Here is a 17,480-nt window from a genome sequence, read left to right as displayed (position 1 = left end):
TTATCAAGCACATTGTTTCACTTTACAGAACATCTCCCTGATGTGCAATGTACCATGATAGTACATAATTATAGTGAGTTGAAATTGAAGTTGATAGCTACAATGTACCTAGCATTTTGAAGTTGTTTCAGAGCACAAACAAGCTTTCTTGAGAAAGTTAATAGGAGCAAAATGTAGGATGCAGTGGTATAGACTACGTAATAATAATTATTAGAATTAATAATGCTACCGTGAATTAATTGAGAGTGAAGTGCAGTTGTTTATTTAAGGGTAGACTCTGCGTGAGACAGAACTACCAACTTCGAAAGGCTGTAGCTAAATGAACTGTAATATTGAGCACTCAGGGCCACCGTAACTATTACAGCATTTACCTTGTATGCACATGATGATGGCGTTCGGATTCTGCATGTACTGTCTGTGGAAGAACAGGAATTACTGACTACGCCTTCCACACTATACATATCCACACACACAACACACCTGCACATTTTGATGATATCTTCTCTTGTGTTAACGGCCATACCGGTGGTCACAGTCTGTACAAATACACACAGTCACATGACACTCACACTGATGATCCCTGGGAGGTCGACCAGGACCATTATCTTGAGGTGGGGCCCGTACATGGTGAGGGAGATGGGGTGAGATCTCATGGTCTTCCCTGATTGGACGCTGACCCTCATCTGACGGTCAATCTCAGTGGGGATAGCACAAAGGTCCCTCTCCTTGGTGAGGTCATATACCTGGGGGCTGGGAGAGTACTAGTCTCGCGAGCAGACTTGTCCTAGAGGGAACGTTCCCTCCCTCCCACGTCTGCTCGCGAGACTAGGAGAGTACATGGTCACATTACATCACTATAATGTCTTGTACGGGTACCCAATGAAATTATTATATAGCTATGAATATCAGAGATAATTTACATGCAATAGATTGACGTACATGCATGCCATCAACCAAATTGTACAGCATCACAGTAAAAGTACCAGTACAAATAGAGTGCTGAGTTAAACACAGAAATACTCTATATACCAATTTTTAAGGAGAGACAACACATACATGTAGATGAATGTTTAGAGCATTTGGGATCTACGTATAGGTGTACATGTGTGCATGGTGTGTATGTAGTTTATTGGCTGACATTAATAAAGAGACCATTGCAACACGCTCTGGTCTGTTGCTAAGGGTAGTGGGGCTACGAGTCATCATCTCCCCTCCTCCCCGTGGGAAATATACGAGCACAATCTCCATGCACCACACTTGTCTTACCAGTACTCTGGTATCCATCCACCACCACCTGTAAGTGTGTGTGTGTCTGTTCAGTTAGTGAGTAATTCACTAACATGCATTAGACATTGGGCTAGGGAATGTGATGAACAGTGGGTAGCAAGCCTTAATTGAAGGCGTGTAGTTTATTAGCTAGCACTGAAATAGACTGAAAACCTTGCTATAATTATATTTCTAGTGGCATCCACTCACACAGTCCACCACTCAAAGTGTTAGCATTACAAGCAAAGAGAAGGTTAGATACCGTATAGCGCGAAATTTTCGAGGGGCTTAATTTTCGTGGATTTCGTGAAAATTAAGTCCATGGAATTATCTGCTATAACGTGCAAAGATTTAAAGACGTGGCTTCCGGTAAGCATGCAGTCATTCTGCGAACATTGTGCAACGAAATGCTTTTAGAGGCCAGTCCATGAAATATAAGTGCCTCGAAAATTTCGCTCTATACGGTATTACGCACATTCTCGTTACTAAACACTGAATCACAAATTTTGTACCTACTTATGTGCTTGTACTCCCCCCAGGGTGCATTACGACACTCAGCCTCAAGTTGTACCGCAGAGCTGCATTCGAGTTAAAAAACAAGTAAAGTTTGAATGAAATAATCGTGATTGTGCTGAAACATTCACAAAAAATCGCACAGCTGATAACGAGAACAAAATTGGATTTCAAAACACGCTGCAAGTGCACTTATTCAAGCTACAAACATGGTCCAAGTTCAATAGGAACATGGCTACAAACATAGCAATAAACTTTTTAACATTTACATACTTCAAAATAGAACACAAATGAATTACAACGCATCTAAACATTATTAACACTATTAAACCTACAGTCCACTTCAAGTTCTTGGCTTGACTGCAGAATCTAAAATATCTGCAGTCGCCCGTTGTTCAGATCAGATACAGCAATAGAATAATTGCAATAAATAGCGAGTCCAAAAATGCCATTAAACTGTCCCTCTTTCGTTCCTGACCCACCAAACGTGGTGATGTAGGCTCCCTGAGATGTGAACACACTCACATGATCCGGTCCATTCTCACTGACGTAGACTGTGTCACTGCTGTCGATGGCTATGGCATAGGGTGAGCTCAACTTCTGACCGTTGGCTTTTTGTGAGAAGGTTCTCAGGAAGCAGTGAAGACTTGTACTCGATGGTTAGTGTACTCAGTCACATAGAGGTTGTTAGAACTATCAAATGATGCATACAGTGGGTTTTTTAATTGTCCGTTCCCATTGCCAGGTGTACCGAAACACCGTACAAACTTCAATTCAGTAGAGAGCACTTGTATTCTGTGGTTACACTGATCAGGAACATACAGGTTGTTGTCTTTTCTGTTATAACAGATACCAAATGGGCTACTAAACTGAAGGTTACCACTGCCTTGACTACCAACAGCTGCCACAAACTCTCCGTCGGACGAGAATTTATTCACACGATTATTACCATGTTCCACTACATAAATGTTGTCATCTTTGTCCACAGTCACTCCATACGCATCATTCAGCTGTCCAAACGTTCGTATCTTCTCACCCTCTGGTGTCAATACAGAGACAGTAGCTCCTTTAACAACAACCAACTGTCCCTTACTGTTGGAGACAGTGCCTCGTGGTCTGTTCACACCTCGTACAACTCGGGAAGGCTTGACGAAGCTCTGTGGTGATGGGGCTACAGCTATTGGGAATGGACTGCCTCGTACTGCGTCCTCATTGACAGTGATGTGTAGTTCATGCTTTCCTCGTTTCATTGGGCGATAGTTGATCTTGTGTTGGCCGTGTTGTTGATCGATCACTTCACATTTCAATATATCTTTGCTCTCCAAACGCACGAGTTCAGCTTTGAGGTCGAATTTGCGTTTGACATTTCTGTTACTCTTGGTTTTTGCTTGAAACGATACAGTTTTTGTTTCTCCAGTTGTAGCACCCTTCAGACCATCTCCTGTCGTGTGACTGTTCTCTAAGCTAAATGATCCACTGTGATCAACCTCTAGGAAACTTCGGCAAGCTTGTTGGAGAGGTTCTTTTCCTTTTGTGATCAGTTCCATGTCAGCCTTTGTTTCTGGCTGAATTGTGTTTCGATCGAATTCAGTAGAAATTTGTTGGACTCTCTTGAGAACGGAAGTTTTCATTTCGAGTACTTCACCGTCTGTGCCTGTTTTGAGACCCCCCTCAGCGTACTCCAGACAGCTGGTCAGTTTCACCTGAGTGATCTCTACTTGGTCCCTCTGTGCCGCCAGATCCTTCAGTTTCTGCTGAGTCAGCACCTCTAGCTCTCCTACAAGCTCTGCCCTTCGTTGATCTAACAGTCGATGCTGTCCGTCAATCTCCTTGTGGATGTTGGCTTCAATCGCGGCCCTTTGATTGTGGATTGCCTTGGCTCTTGTGTCAAAATCCTTCAGAGCTCGTTGTACACTGTCCAGCTTCTCTTTGACTGGTTTGAGACTGGAGACAAGTTCTTCTTTGTGCTTGGTCAGCACATCAGCCACCAGGTCGTAGTTGTGGTCTTTGTGGAGACGAATGGTGCAGTCCATGCAAATGAGAGTGGAGCAAGTATCACAGTATATCTTGAGGGCATTCTCCGAGTGTTTGGAGCAATGGGGGATGGCTTTCTTGGGGGGAACCAGGCTAGTCACTTGAGCTTTGAGTTCATCCAGCGAAATTAGTTTATGATTCCTTGTGTATTTGAGTCTCTTGTGAGCAGTTTGACATTCGTCACATAAAAAGTCCCCACAGTCGTTACAGTACCTGGTGGCTTTACCATCCTCACAGCTGCCACAGTTTGTATCATTGTCGTCTTCAGCTTTGTTGAAAGCATCTTGTATCTCAAACAAGTGGTCGATGTGGAAGTCTGATTGCAGTCCAGCCACTCCCCTCTCTGACAGTGGGACAATGTGTCGACAGGTGGGACAAGTGAGGGAGCGTCCATCCTTGGTCACTAGTTTCTCCAGACACGGGGACTTGCAAAACACATGAAAACAAGGTAAGAGTTTTGGCTGCTTGAAAGTGTTGAGACAAAGGGAGCATTCGAGTTGAGCATCGAGTTTCTTGAGAGCTTCTTTTGTTGTCACTCTCTCGGCCATGGCTTTGAGAATTTATTAAAGGTTTTTTACTGGGCGATATCTGTGAGGGAACATCGGCAAAAATTATTGTAGATTCTACATATTAAATACACACACCCAAAGTCAATAATTTATATAGAACTAGTCTGTTATACATATCTTAAAACAAAGTCTGTTAGCATATACATATATATAGAGTACAGGTCATGCACATTTGAGGGATTAACTCACAGTTCTTTGTTGATGACATTCAGAACAGAATGGGTGGGGTTCACCATAATTATGTCAAATATGAGCAACAATATTCATACATCTAGATTGTTCACACATCATATAAACGTTTATTTACGTTCACATGTATTTTGAAGACAACCACAAACTCGAGTGTGCGTAAATTCACATTGACCTAACCACAGTCAAGTGCAAGCATTATACGTAGATTGACATTCTGAGGTGCTCTTCAGTTTCTTCGTTGTTTCACAATGAACTATTCTGAACACAGTCATGTACGTTCAATTGTACTGTTGCACGGTCACCTCTAAAAAACTAAACAGCACAAATACAGTGTAGGACATATTTTATAGGCTTAGCACATTTTAACTGGATCATAGCACAGATTAGCCTCGATCCAAGGCCTCTCTTACCCACGAACATTTCCCGCTATACGGTGCATCCCAACGTGCTTTCAATATCACCCTTTGATATCAATGTACATGCACTGTACAAATGTAAAATATAGAAATGAGTAGTTCCTTATAATTATACTGTTGCAATTGCTAGTCAGCATAAACACACACAGTTAAACCACTAACTGCATGCATGAGTTATCAAGCACATTGTTTCACTTTACAGAACATCGCCCCCTCCCTGATGTGCAGTGTACCATGATAGTACATAATTATAGTGAGTTGAAATTGAAGTTGATAGATACAATGTACCTAGCATTTTGAAGCTGTTTCGGAGCACAAACAAGCTTTCTTGAGAACGTTAATAGGAGTAAAAAGTGGGTACAGAGGTTAATACATGGAGGAGGCAGTGGTACAAAAGCACTATAGGCTATGTGATAACAATAATTAAAATGAAGAATTAATAATACTACCGTGAATGGTGAATTAATTGCCATACCGGTGGTCACAGTCTGTACGAATACACACAGTCACATGATTTGAGTGTACAGTCACATGACACTCACACTAATGATCTCTGGGAGGTCGACCAGGACCATTCTCTTGAGATGGGGTCCGTACACGGTGAGGGAGATGGGCTAAGAGGTCACGGTCTTCCCTGATTGGACGCTGGCCCTCATTTGACGCTCAATCTCAGTGCAAAGGCTACGAAGGTTCCCCTCCTTGGTGAGGTCATACACCTGTGGGCTGGGAGAGTACATGGTCACGTTACATCACTATAATGTCTTGTACGGGTACCAATGAATATAGCTATGAATGTCAGAGACAATTTACATGCAGTGGATCGATGTACATGCATGCCATGAACCAAATTTTACAATACCGCAGTAAATGTACCAGTAAAAATAAAGTGCTGACAGAAATAATATACAGTCATACATACCATTTTTTAAGGAGAGACAACACATACATGTAGATGAATGTTTAGAGCATTTGGGATCTACGTAGGTGTACATGTGTGCATGGTGTGTATGTACTTCAAACTTGTCATTGGCTGACATTAATAGATAGATCATTGCAACACGCTCTGGTCCGTCGCTAAGGGTAATCATGGTGGGGCTACGAGTCATCATCTCCCCTCCTCCCCGTGGGAATATACGAGCATTAGCAACCATCTCGAGGACACTCGTCTTGCCAGCACTCTGGTCTCCAACCACCACCACCTGTAAGTGTGTGTGTGTTTGTTGTGTATTAGTACTTCACTAATATGCATTAGACATAATTGAACAGTGGGTATATAGCAAGGATTGTAGTTATGCCTCGAGGCGTAGCCGCACGAGGGATACGGTAAAGCTGAGTGTGTGTACGTGTGTGTCTGTGTGTGTGTCTGTTCCAGCTGTAACTGCTCAACGGTTGCAATGCGACGAAAGCTAACAGCTTCTATAGGCTTTTAGCCACGTTCTCTTGGATTTTGATTCGTGGATTAGCAAACTAAAGCTTCTTTCTCGAGTTATGGCTAGTTTGATTCACATTGAAGGCTGTTGCAGTCTCTTCAGAATCTTTTATAGCATCATCTGTCCGCACAAACTTTCTATTCAACATATGAGTTAGCCTTGCACTAAAGCGCTAGCTTTTTGTTAGCTACAATACTCAGAAAATATCTGTTAAAACAGCTAGCTAGCAGTAGCCATTTGTGAAAATTGATCTCTTTGGACACACCCTTTAATTATTCCTGTGGATGTAATGCGCATGCGCGCTCATTCCCCATGTGTGAGAAATAATATCCAAGACCTCCTGGCAGAATCATCTTTGTCTTGAAGGCCTGGTAAGCCACAAAACACTACCATATAACAATATAGATAACAATATGCATGTGCACAGGTCTTTTCTTCTTAGATATTATATACACTGAACTACACAGATCCTGGAAGAATCAATTTTCTTCTTTCTTGAGGTCCTGGTAAGCCACATAATACAACAATAGATGCATGTAAATAAGTCTTTTCTTCTCAGTGACTTTATATAGATAAGCTAACTTTAATATAAAATTCATTATAGAAACTAATATAACACTCTAATACTTTTCAGCGAAAGCAAAAACATGGCGAGAGGCATTAGCACAGCGCCAGCTTGTTTATTATTGCAATCAGCTAGCAACTATGCTGAAAACCTTGCTATATAATTATTTCTAGTGACTCACAGTGACACAGTCCTCCGTTCAAAGTGTTAGCATTACAAGCAAAGAGAAGGTTTAGTATTACGGACATTTTTATTACTAGTAATTTCATACCTACGTATGTGCTTGTACTCCCCCCAGGGTACATTACAATACGCCTCTAAGTTGTACCGCAGAGCTGTATTCGAGTATTATAAAGTTTAAATGAAATAATCGCGATTGTGCTGAATAAACATTCACTCACAAAAAAATCGCACAGCTGATAACGAGAACAAAATTAGATTTCACAATAGGCCGCAAGTGCACTATTTAAGCTACAAACATATGCATGGTCCAAGAGTTCAATAGAAACATAGGCTACAAACATAGAAAAAAACTTCGTAACAACTATTTCAAGATGTTCCATTAATAACAACGCAACTAACAAATTATTAACGCTATTAAACAAATTATTAACGCTATTAAATCTACAAACACAGTCCGTTCTTGGCTTGACTGCACTTATCCTATTAGAATATCTGCAGTCGCCCGTTGACTTGATCGGACACAACAACAGAGTCATTGCGATCAACAGAGAGTCCGGAAATTTGATTAAATTGCCCCTCTTTTGATCCTAGTCCACCAAATGTGGTGATGTAGGCTCCCTGAGACGTGAACACACTCACATAATGCGGTCCATTCTCACTGACGTACACTGTATTACTGCTGTCGATGGCTATGGCTCGAGGATTACTTAACTTCTGACCGTTGGCTTTTTGTGAGAAGGCTCTCAGGAATTTACCTTCAGCAGTGAAGACTTGTACTCGATCGTTAACGTAATCAGTCACATAGAGGTTGTTGGAACTATCAAATGTTGCATACAGTGGGTTTTGTAATTGTCCGTTCCCATTGCCAAGTGTATCGAAACATCGTACAAATTTCAGATCAGTAGAGAGCACTTGTATTCTGTTGTTTCCGTTATCAGGCACATACAGGTTGTTGTCTCTTCTGTTATAACAGATACCAATTGGGTAAAGAAACTGAAGGTTACCACTGCCTTGACTACCAACAGCTGCCACAAACTCTCCGTCAGACGAAAACTTATTCACACAATGATTGTCAGGCTCCACTACATAGATGTTGTCGTCTTTGTCCACAGTTACTCCATGCGCATCATTCAGCTGTCTAAACGATCGTATCTTCTCACCCTTTGGTGTCAATACAGAGACAGTAGCTCCTTCAACAACAACAACCAACTGTCCCTTACTGTTGAAGACAGTGCCTCGTGGCTTGTTCAAACCTCGTACAACTTGGGAAGGCTTGAGGAAGCTCTGTGGTGATGGGGCTACAGCTATTGGGAATGGACTGCCTCGTACTGCGTCCCCATTGACAGTGATGTGTAGTTCATGCTTTCCTCGTTTCACAGGGCGATAGTTGACCTTGTGTTGGCCATGTTGTTGCTTGATCACTTCACATTTCAATTTGTCTTTGCTCTCGATATGCACAAGTTCAGCTTTGAGGTTAAGTTTGTCTTTGAATTTCTTGTTATTTTTGGTCATTCCTTGATAGGATAAAGTTTTTGTTTCTTCAGAGGTAGCATTTTTCAGACAATCTCCTGTCATGTGGCTGTTCTCTAAGCTGAATGATCCACTGTGATCAACCTCTAGGAAATTTCGACAAGCTTTTTGGAGAGGTTCTTTTCCTTTAGTGATTAGTTCCACGTTAGCCTTTGTCTCTGGCTGAATAGCATTTGATTCGAATTCCGCAGTGATCTGTTTAACTCTCTTGAGAACGGAAGATTTCATTTCTAGTACTTCACCATCTGTGCCTGTTTTGAGACCACCCTCAGCGTACTCCAGACAGCTGGTCAGTTTCACTTGAGTGATCTCCACTTGGTCCTTCTGTGCTGCCAGATCCTTCAGCTTCTGTTGAGTCAGCATCTCTAGCTCTCCTACAAGTTCTGCCCTTCGTTGGTCTAACAATCGATGTTGTTCGTCAATCTCCTTGTGGATGTTGGCTTCAATCGTGGCCCTCTGATCGTGGATTGCCTTGGCTCTTGTGTCAAAGTCCTTCAGAGCTTGTTGCACGATGTCCAGCTTCTCTTTGACTGGTTTGAGACTGGAGACAAGTTCTTCCTTGTGCTTGGTCAGCACATCAGCCACCAGGTCGTAGTTGTGGTCTTTGTGGAGTCGAATGGTGCAGTCCGTGCAAATGAGAGTGGAGCAGGTATCGCAGTATATCTTGAGGTTATTCCCCGAGTGTTTGTGGCAATGGGGGACGGCTTTCTTAGGGGGAATCAGGCTAGTCACTTGAGCTTTGAGTTCATCCAGCGAAATTAGTTTATGACTATGTAGATACTTCATTTTCTTATGAGCAGCTTGACATTCATCACACAAAAAGTCTCCACAGTCGTTACAATATCCAGTGGCTTTGCCATTCTCACAGTTGCCACAGTTTGTATCATTTTCGTCTTCGGCCTTGTTGAAAGCATCTTGTATCTCAAACAAGTGGTCAATGTGGAAGTCTGATTGCAGTCCAGTCACTCCCCTCTCTGATAGTGGGACAATGTGTCGACAGGTGGGACAAGTGAGGGAGCGTCCATCCTTGGTCACTAGTTTCTCCAGACACGGGGACTTGCAAAATACGTGAAAACAAGGCAAGAGTTTCGGTTGCTTGAAAGTGTCAAGACAAAGGGAGCATTCGAGTTGAGCATCGAGTTTCTTGAGAGCTTCTTTCGTAGTCACTCTCTCAGCCATGGCTTTGGGAATTTATTGAATGCTGTAAGATTTTTTACTGGGCGATATCTGTGAGGGAACATCGGCAAACATTATTGTGTCAATTTATCTATATGTACAAACAGGAGTACATGTATTCATGTACTCCTGGTACAAATAGTCTACATATTAAATTAATACACACACAACAAAGTCAATATAATTATAGAACTAGTCTGTCCTAATACAAAGTCTGTTAGCATACATATATAGAGTACAGGTCATGCACATTTGAGGGATTAACTCACAATTCTTTGTTGACTGATTGAGGACATTCAGAACAGAATGGGTGGGGTTCACCATAATTATGTCAAATATGAGCATGCAACAATATTCATAGCAACCATGATTGTTTCATATCACACATCCTATAAACGTTTATCTACGTTCACATGTATTTTAAAGACAACTACAAACTCGAGTGTGCGAAAACACATGCATTGACCACAGATCTCAGCAGAAATGTTGTGGGTTCTTCAATATTCGCGTTTCAATGCCAGGAAATCACACCCACCAATAGCTTTGCATGTGAAATACCGGATTTTTCATAGCGTTAACTGCTCTGCCCGCGAAATGTTGCACCCATAAAAATTTCCCGCTATACAGTACATATGCCAACGTGCTTTCAATATCACCCTTTGATATCAATGTACATGCACTGTACAAATGTAAAAGATAGAAATGAGTAGTTCCTTATAATTATACTGTTGCAATCGCTAGTCTTTCTCTGTCTGTATAAATTATTATAGTATCAGGTCTCAGATTAGTATTAGCTTACATTTTATGTTGAAATTGCTACAATGTACCTAGCATTTTGAAGCTGTTTCAGAGCACAAACAATCTTTCTTGAGAAAGTTAGGTTAATAGGAGGCAGTAGTAGAAAAGCTACGTACTATGAAGAATTAATAATGCTATTATACTTCTGTGAATTGAGAGAGAGAAGCGCAGTTGTTTATCTGAGGGTAGACTTTGCGTAAGACGGAACTACCAACTTCGAAGACTATAATAATAGGTTATCTATAAGGGTAGTTATATTGGTAGCACTCAGGGGCACCATAACCATAAGCTTCAACTACAGCACTTACCTGTATGCACATGCTGATGGCGTTCGGATTCTGCATGTACTGTCTGTGGAGGAACAGGAATTACTTACTACACCTTCCACACTACACATATCCACATGCACACACAACACACCTGCACATTTTAATAACCTCTTTGTTAACGGCCATACCGCCTATACCAGTGGTCACAGTCTGTACGGATACACCGGCATAGTCACGTACGTGACTTGAGTGCAGTCACATGACACTCACACTGATGATCCCTGGGTTAGCAATCCTACATGTACAGTTGTTCTTAACTGCTATTCAACGAAATGTTTTTAGAGGCCATTCTACGAAATTTAAGTGCCTCGAAAAATTTCGCGCTATACGGTATACTACACAATTCAGATACACATACACCCCAACACACACCTCACACACACACACACACACATGCAGTGCTTGTACGACTTTTTTCACTTCATTTTATAAGCAAAAAAGCATAGGCTAATTGTATAGCTAGGGGGGAAGAGGGGACTCACTGGAATAGTTTGGAGCGAGCAAAGTAGTCTCCCTCGTACTTCTGTATCTCATCAATGCCCTCCCAACTGTACGAGCAAAGAAACACGGCAAACTGACAATAGCCTACACAAAGAAACACTATACACACTTACAGCACACGTACATAATGACAAGAACACACACACTCATAATTGCTTAGAACATTGCTCATATAAACTAAAATTCCTATGACACACCTCTCTCAGTAACTGCGGCATAGTATCATTGGCCATTCAAAATTGAGATCATCTGCAGGGGCAATCAGCATCAATCTGATTGGTCACACACTCACATTCAGTATTGTTTGACTCCATCCTTCTCTGCACCAAGTCAACTTACGAATATTGTACGAGAGCATTGAAAAAGAAAGACAGACTAGAAATCAAGACAATAGTTTTAATTCCTTCAACAATGCCGTATAGCAGGTAAAATTTGGTGCTGAATTTATAGCCGATTTGGCGAGTCAAAGGGGTGAGGGATGCCAATGTTTTAGCTTAGTACAGAGTCTCTGTATATTGCATGAGATCTATAATGCCAGCAACATGATCGTAATTCAATTGCCTCATTCATCAAATTACGGTAGTAAAAAAAAACAGACTACATGTATTCGAGAGAGGTATTGTCACATGAGGGGGAGGCTGTGTAAATCTTGAAGGTCCACACAAACAAACAGCTAGTACAGACAATCTATGCATGGCTGTATCTGTAGGATAAAAACATGCAGGCTGGAAGCTAGTTCTATATGTACGTCAGAGTTTGAACGCAGTTAAATCAAACTATACAGAATGCATACACAAATAATAACAACAATTTCTACATTAACCAATAAAGTTAATGATTTGACGTAACCACATAATAAAATATCTGCAGTCGCCTGTTGATCGGACACAACAACAGAATCATTGCAATCAATAGAGAGTCCAAAAATGCTACTGTCATATCGTGAAATATATGGACTAACTATATACAGTTAGTCTAACTATAATGGTTTAACTACTTATCTCGTTAGAATATCTGCAGTCGCCCGTTGTCTTGATCGGATACAACAACAGAGTCATTGCGATCAATAGAGAGTCCATAAATGATATTAAACTGTCCCTCTTTCGTTCCTTGCCCACCAAACGTGGTAATGTAGGCTCCCTGGGATGTGAACACACTCACATGATGCGGTCCATTATCACTGTGTCATTGCTATCGATGGCTATGGCCCAGGGTGAGTTTAGCTTTTTACCTTTTTACCTTTTTACCACCCCCCCCCCCCCCCATGTGCAATGTACTGTACCATGATAGTATAAGAAGCTGAGTCATATAATTATATGATATTATATTGAATGTATGTGTGTGTGTGTGTCCGTTGTGCAAAGTGTTATTGCCGTGAGTCATTATTATCCACATTACTAAAAACTGAACTACACAGTATCCCCTCACCTGCAAACTGGCGACCTTGGTCAAGATGTCCGCCTTACCCAACTCAAAGAGGTCGTCTCTGTCCAGTGTTCTCCCCACAGGGTACCTAATGCTATTACGCCACTCAGCCTCTAGGTTGTACCGCCGAGCTGTATTCGAGTAAAGAGCATATGTTATACAAAGAACCTCGATCCTCCGGAAAAATAAAGTATGTACACTAGAAAAATTCAGTGAATATTGACCAATAATCTACGGTACAGACCTGGGACCAGCACAAGTTTGTGCATCAGGTATATATACACACCCACACCTCAGACACACCCACACAAATAGTACTTGTATGACTACGCAACTCTTTTCACATCACTTCATAACATACACTACCTGCATGCATGTGTCTGCAGTACCACTCTGCAATCATTTACTAGCTACAACTTTCACTCTTGAAGTGCAGTGCCTGATCGTTGATGGACCCCCGGACCATCTTCCAAAACTCCTCCATCAAAGCCGTCACCATGTTACGTGTGGACAGCTGGGACTCTCTCAGCATACCATTCCTGCATTATATTTACAGTATACACCATGTAGAGTAGGCAGAACACATATACATGTTCTGGTACGAGAGAGACTACTTTGTCCAAACTATTCCAGTGAGTCCCCTCCTCCCCCCCCCCCCCCCCCCCCCCTACAGCTATCTAGCTGCCTACCTCACATGCATGTGTACAATGCAGGGAAAGATATGATACCTCTCCCGGTAACCAGGGCATAGTATCCAAGGGCCTTTAATTATCGGGAACAACTGACCATTGATTCAGAATTGAGAGCATCTGCAGGGTCAAACTATATAGCATCAATCTGATTGGTCACACACACTCACCTGTCTTGTTTGACTCCACCCTTCTCCGCCAGGTCAACTTTGGCAAGCACAAATATCGTAAGAGCCTGGAAACAATCAATAATCAATAATAGTTCTAGAAACAATGACAAAAGTTTTAAGGTTCCTCCCTTACTATTGTATTGGTACGTATGGAGGGCACACTGTCACACAAACACATAGATCGGAAGGAACCTTCTGTCCATCTATTTGACTATAACTGTGCTCTTCTTAGCATCCACTGAACCATCAGTATGCATGAGGCTAGAAGCTAGTTCAGTTTAAAAGAATCAAAAATTAATATGCATGCATTGACTGCATGGAAGGTCAGAGTTTGAATTCATGTCATAATTACAGATTCACACAAGTTCAAGGTTGATTTCACAATGCCATTATAAAACGCTACATGTAATTATATACCAACACATTCTACACTAGTCTAACTATAAGCAACAAACACAAGTTCTTGGCTTGACTGTACTACATGTATATATCTCCTTAGAATATCTGCAGTAGCCCGTTGCCTTGATCGGATACAACAACAGAATCATTGCAATCAATAGAGAGTCCATAAATGATATTAAACTGTCCCTCTTTCGTTCCTTGCCCACCAAACGTGGTGATGTAGGCTCCCTGAGATGTGAACACACTCACATGATGCGGTCCATTCTCACTGACGTACACTGTGTCATTGCTATCGATGGCTATGGCCCAGGGATAACTCAGCTTCTGACCGTCGGCTTTTTGTGAGAAGGTTCTCAGGAAATGACCTTCAGCAGTGAAGACTTGTACTCGATGGTTAGTGTGTTCAGTCACATAGAGGTTGTTGGCACTATCAAATGTTGCATAAAATGGGTTTTGTAATTGTCCATTCCCATTGCCAGGTGTACCGAAACACCGTACAAACTTCAGATCAGTGGTAAGCACTTGTATTCTGTGGTTACAATTATCAGTCACATACAGGTTATTGTCTCTTCTGTTATAACAGATACCAGCAGGGTGCAGAAACTGAAGGTTACCACTGCCTTGACTACCAACAACCGCCACAAACTTTCCGGCGGATGAGAACTTATTCAAACGATGATTGCCATTCTCCACAACATAGATGTTGTCGTCTTTGTCGACAGTCACTCCAAATGCATTTTTCAGCTTTCCAAACGTTCGTATCTTCTCACCCTCTGGTGTCAATACAGAGACAGTAGTTCCTTCACCTTCAACAACAACCAGCTGCCCCTTACTGTTGAAGACAGTGCCTCGTGGTTTGTTCACACCTCGTACAACTCGGGAAGGCTTGACGAAACTCTGTGGTGATGAGACTACAGCTATTGGGAATGGACTGCCTCGTACTGGGTCCCCATTGACAGTGATGTGTAGTTCATGCTTTCCTCGTTTCACAGGACGATAGTTGATCTTGTGTTGGCCATGTGGTTCCTCGATCGCTTCACATTTCAATATGCCTTCGCTTTCGATATGCACAAGTTCAGCTTTGATGTTAAGTTTGTCTTTGAATTTCTTGTTATTTTTGGTCATTCCTTGATAGGATAAAGTTTTGGTTTCTTCAGAGGTAGCATCTTTCAGACAATCTCCTGTCATGTGGCTGTTCTCTAAGCTGAATGATCGATTGTGATCAATTTCTAGGAAATCTTGGTAAGCTTGTTGGAGAGGTTCTTTTCCTTCAGTGATCAGTTCCATGTCAGCCTTTGTCTCTGGCTGAATAGCATTTGATTCGAATTCTGCAGTGATTTGTTTAACTCTCTTAACAATGGAAGATTTCATTTCGAGTACTTCACCGTCTGTGCCTGTTTTGAGACCCACTTCAGCGTACTCCAGACAGCTAGTCAGTTTCACCTGAGTAATCTCCACTTGGTCCTTCTGTGCCGCCAGATCCTTCAGCTTCTGCTGAGTCAGCATCTCTAGCTCTCCTACAAGCTCTGCCCTTCGTTGGTCCAACAGTCGATGTTGTTCGTCAATCTCCTTGTGGATGTTGGCTTCAATCGCGGCCCTCTGATTGTGGATTGCCTTGGCTCTTGTGTCAAAGTCCTTCAGAGCTCGTTGTACACTGTCCAGCTTCTCTTTGACTGGTTTGAGACTGGAGACAAGTTCTTCTTTGTGCTTGGTCAGCACATCAGGCACCAGGTCGTAGTTGTGGTCTTTGTGGAGACGAATAGTGCAGTCCGTGCAAATGAGAGTGGAGCAAGTATCACAGTATATCTTGAGAGAATTCTCCGAGTGTTTGGGGCAACGGGGGACAGCCTTCTTGGGGGGAATCAGGCTAGTCACTTGAGCTTTGAGTTCATCGAGCGAATTTAGTCTATGATCACGTGTGTATTTAACTCTTTTGTGAGCAGCTTGACATTCGTCACATAAAAAGTCCCCACAGTCGTTACAGTACCCAGTGGCTTTGCCATCCTCACAGCCACAGTTCGTATCATTGTCGTCTTCGACCTTGTTGAAAGCGTCTTGTATCTCAAACAAGTGGTCGATGTGGAAGTCTGATTGCAGTCCAGCCACTCCCCTCTCTGACAGTGGGACAATGTGTCGACAGGTGGGACAAGTGAGGGAGCGTCCATCCTTGGTCACTAGTTTCTCCAGACACGGGGACTTGCAAAATACGTGAAAACAAGGCAAGAGTTTCGGCTGCTTGAAATTGTCGAGACAAATGGAGCATTCGAGTTGAGCATCGAGTTTCTTGAGAGCTTCTTTCGTAGTCACTCTCTCGGCCATAGTGTTGAGTGCCGTAAGAAGGCTAAGGCTTAATTGTTACTCTTTGTTTAATATCTGCAAGGGAAAATTGGACATTGTTGTGTCAAATAAATGCACTAAACATAATTATTAAATCTACACATAATCCTCACGTATCCTAGATCTAGTACAGTGACACCATAGACCCATACTAGATACTGTACTCAGACTCACCGCCAAATTCAAGCCAGAGAATTCAATTTTGGAAACGATGGGTGTGGTCATCCAGGCGTATTTACGATGATGTAATCGTTATTACCCCACGCTTACGCAGCAGTTGGTAGCTCGAACCAGGCCGCTGGAATCATCTTACCCTAGAATCATCTCAAAGAGCAGGAGGTGTACTCATTGCGTTCTCTCTGAAATATCAAACTTGGATTTCAAAGGACTACTTCAAATGAATTTTTAGTGCCAGACTGCATATTCACCCTAGGCGCGTTGACGCGATAACTTTAGAAAACAGTCGCCTTGAAGATCATGCATCTACAAGTTTCAACATGTGTAATTTTAACCACTGTCGCATTAACAATTAAGAAGTGTCTAGTTCACTCAAACAGATTATGTAATTATAACGGTATCGTATACCGGATTTCGCATGCATTTGACACTGTATACAAGCCCGATCGCTAACTATAGTAAATTGCATGCGGCATGCTCAATCTTTGCGTTTCTAGATCTTTCGATTGCAATTTGTGTTAAAACTGGCAATTTGCAATCAAAAGAACATGCATGCATGCATGCATCACATTAGAATCCGACACTGCACAGTATTATAGGTAATTATGTGCAATGCGTGTAGTTCCATGGGCATTGGCTATTCGAGATATCATTGCAACATGCTCTGGCCTGCTGCTGGCTATATACGAGTCATCATCCTCCTCGCGAGAATTAGCAACCATCCCCAGGACACTCTGCATGGTCTCCAACCAACACTACCTGCACGCAACTTCACAGC

At 42.1% G+C, this 17,480-nt stretch overlaps 2 protein-coding genes and 1 pseudogene across 4 annotated transcripts; all 3 read right to left on the bottom strand.

Annotated features, from left to right (window-relative positions):
* Positions 1-1,872: 1,872 nt before the first annotated feature.
* LOC135333011 (RING finger protein nhl-1-like) lies at positions 1,873-4,395 on the bottom strand (annotated as a pseudogene).
* Positions 4,396-7,402: 3,007 nt separating this feature from the next.
* LOC135333891 (tripartite motif-containing protein 3-like) lies at positions 7,403-14,096 on the bottom strand. Of its 2 annotated transcripts, XM_064528916.1 has the most exons (8): positions 13,920-14,096; positions 13,787-13,851; positions 12,931-13,466; positions 11,700-12,642; positions 11,484-11,549; positions 11,093-11,236; positions 10,981-11,023; positions 7,403-9,925 (listed from the first exon to the last, which is right to left on the bottom strand). In XM_064528916.1, exon 8 carries the CDS (start codon positions 9,875-9,877, stop codon positions 7,652-7,654), a length of 2,226 nt encoding a protein of 741 aa, XP_064384986.1. In that variant the 5' UTR covers positions 9,878-9,925; positions 10,981-11,023; positions 11,093-11,236; positions 11,484-11,549; positions 11,700-12,642; positions 12,931-13,466; positions 13,787-13,851; positions 13,920-14,096; the 3' UTR covers positions 7,403-7,651. The 2 variants fall into 2 exon arrangements, with proteins under 2 accessions (XP_064384986.1, XP_064384987.1); XM_064528917.1 differs by lacking the exons at positions 10,981-11,023; positions 11,093-11,236; positions 11,484-11,549; ... (2 more) ...; positions 13,787-13,851; positions 13,920-14,096 and adding an exon at positions 10,144-10,974.
* A 45-nt stretch (positions 14,097-14,141) lies between these two features.
* Positions 14,142-16,746, bottom strand: LOC135333890 (RING finger protein nhl-1-like). Of its 2 annotated transcripts, none has more exons than XM_064528914.1 (2): positions 16,700-16,746; positions 14,142-16,561 (listed from the first exon to the last, which is right to left on the bottom strand). In XM_064528914.1, the coding sequence occupies exon 2, from the start codon at positions 16,505-16,507 to the stop codon at positions 14,282-14,284; it is 2,226 nt and encodes a 741-aa protein (XP_064384984.1). In that variant the 5' UTR covers positions 16,508-16,561; positions 16,700-16,746; the 3' UTR covers positions 14,142-14,281. The 2 variants fall into 2 exon arrangements, with proteins under 2 accessions (XP_064384984.1, XP_064384985.1); XM_064528915.1 differs by lacking the exon at positions 16,700-16,746 and adding an exon at positions 16,639-16,697.
* Between the last annotated feature and the right edge of the window lie 734 nt (positions 16,747-17,480).

This window comes from Halichondria panicea, chromosome 3 (assembly GCF_963675165.1).
Source record: "Halichondria panicea chromosome 3, odHalPani1.1, whole genome shotgun sequence".
In the NCBI taxonomy this organism is placed as follows: Eukaryota; Metazoa; Porifera; class Demospongiae; order Suberitida; family Halichondriidae; genus Halichondria; species Halichondria panicea.
Note: the sequence above shows the minus strand (reverse complement) of the source record. Positions and strands in the feature narration are given on the sequence as shown.

Bases quoted from the DNA above. Each gene is read 5' to 3' on its own strand.
- LOC135333891 (XM_064528916.1), bottom strand. From the start codon at position 9,877: ATGGCTGAGAGAGTGACTACGAAAGAAGCTCTCAAGAAACTCGATGCT.
- LOC135333890 (XM_064528914.1), bottom strand. From the start codon at position 16,507: ATGGCCGAGAGAGTGACTACGAAAGAAGCTCTCAAGAAACTCGATGCT.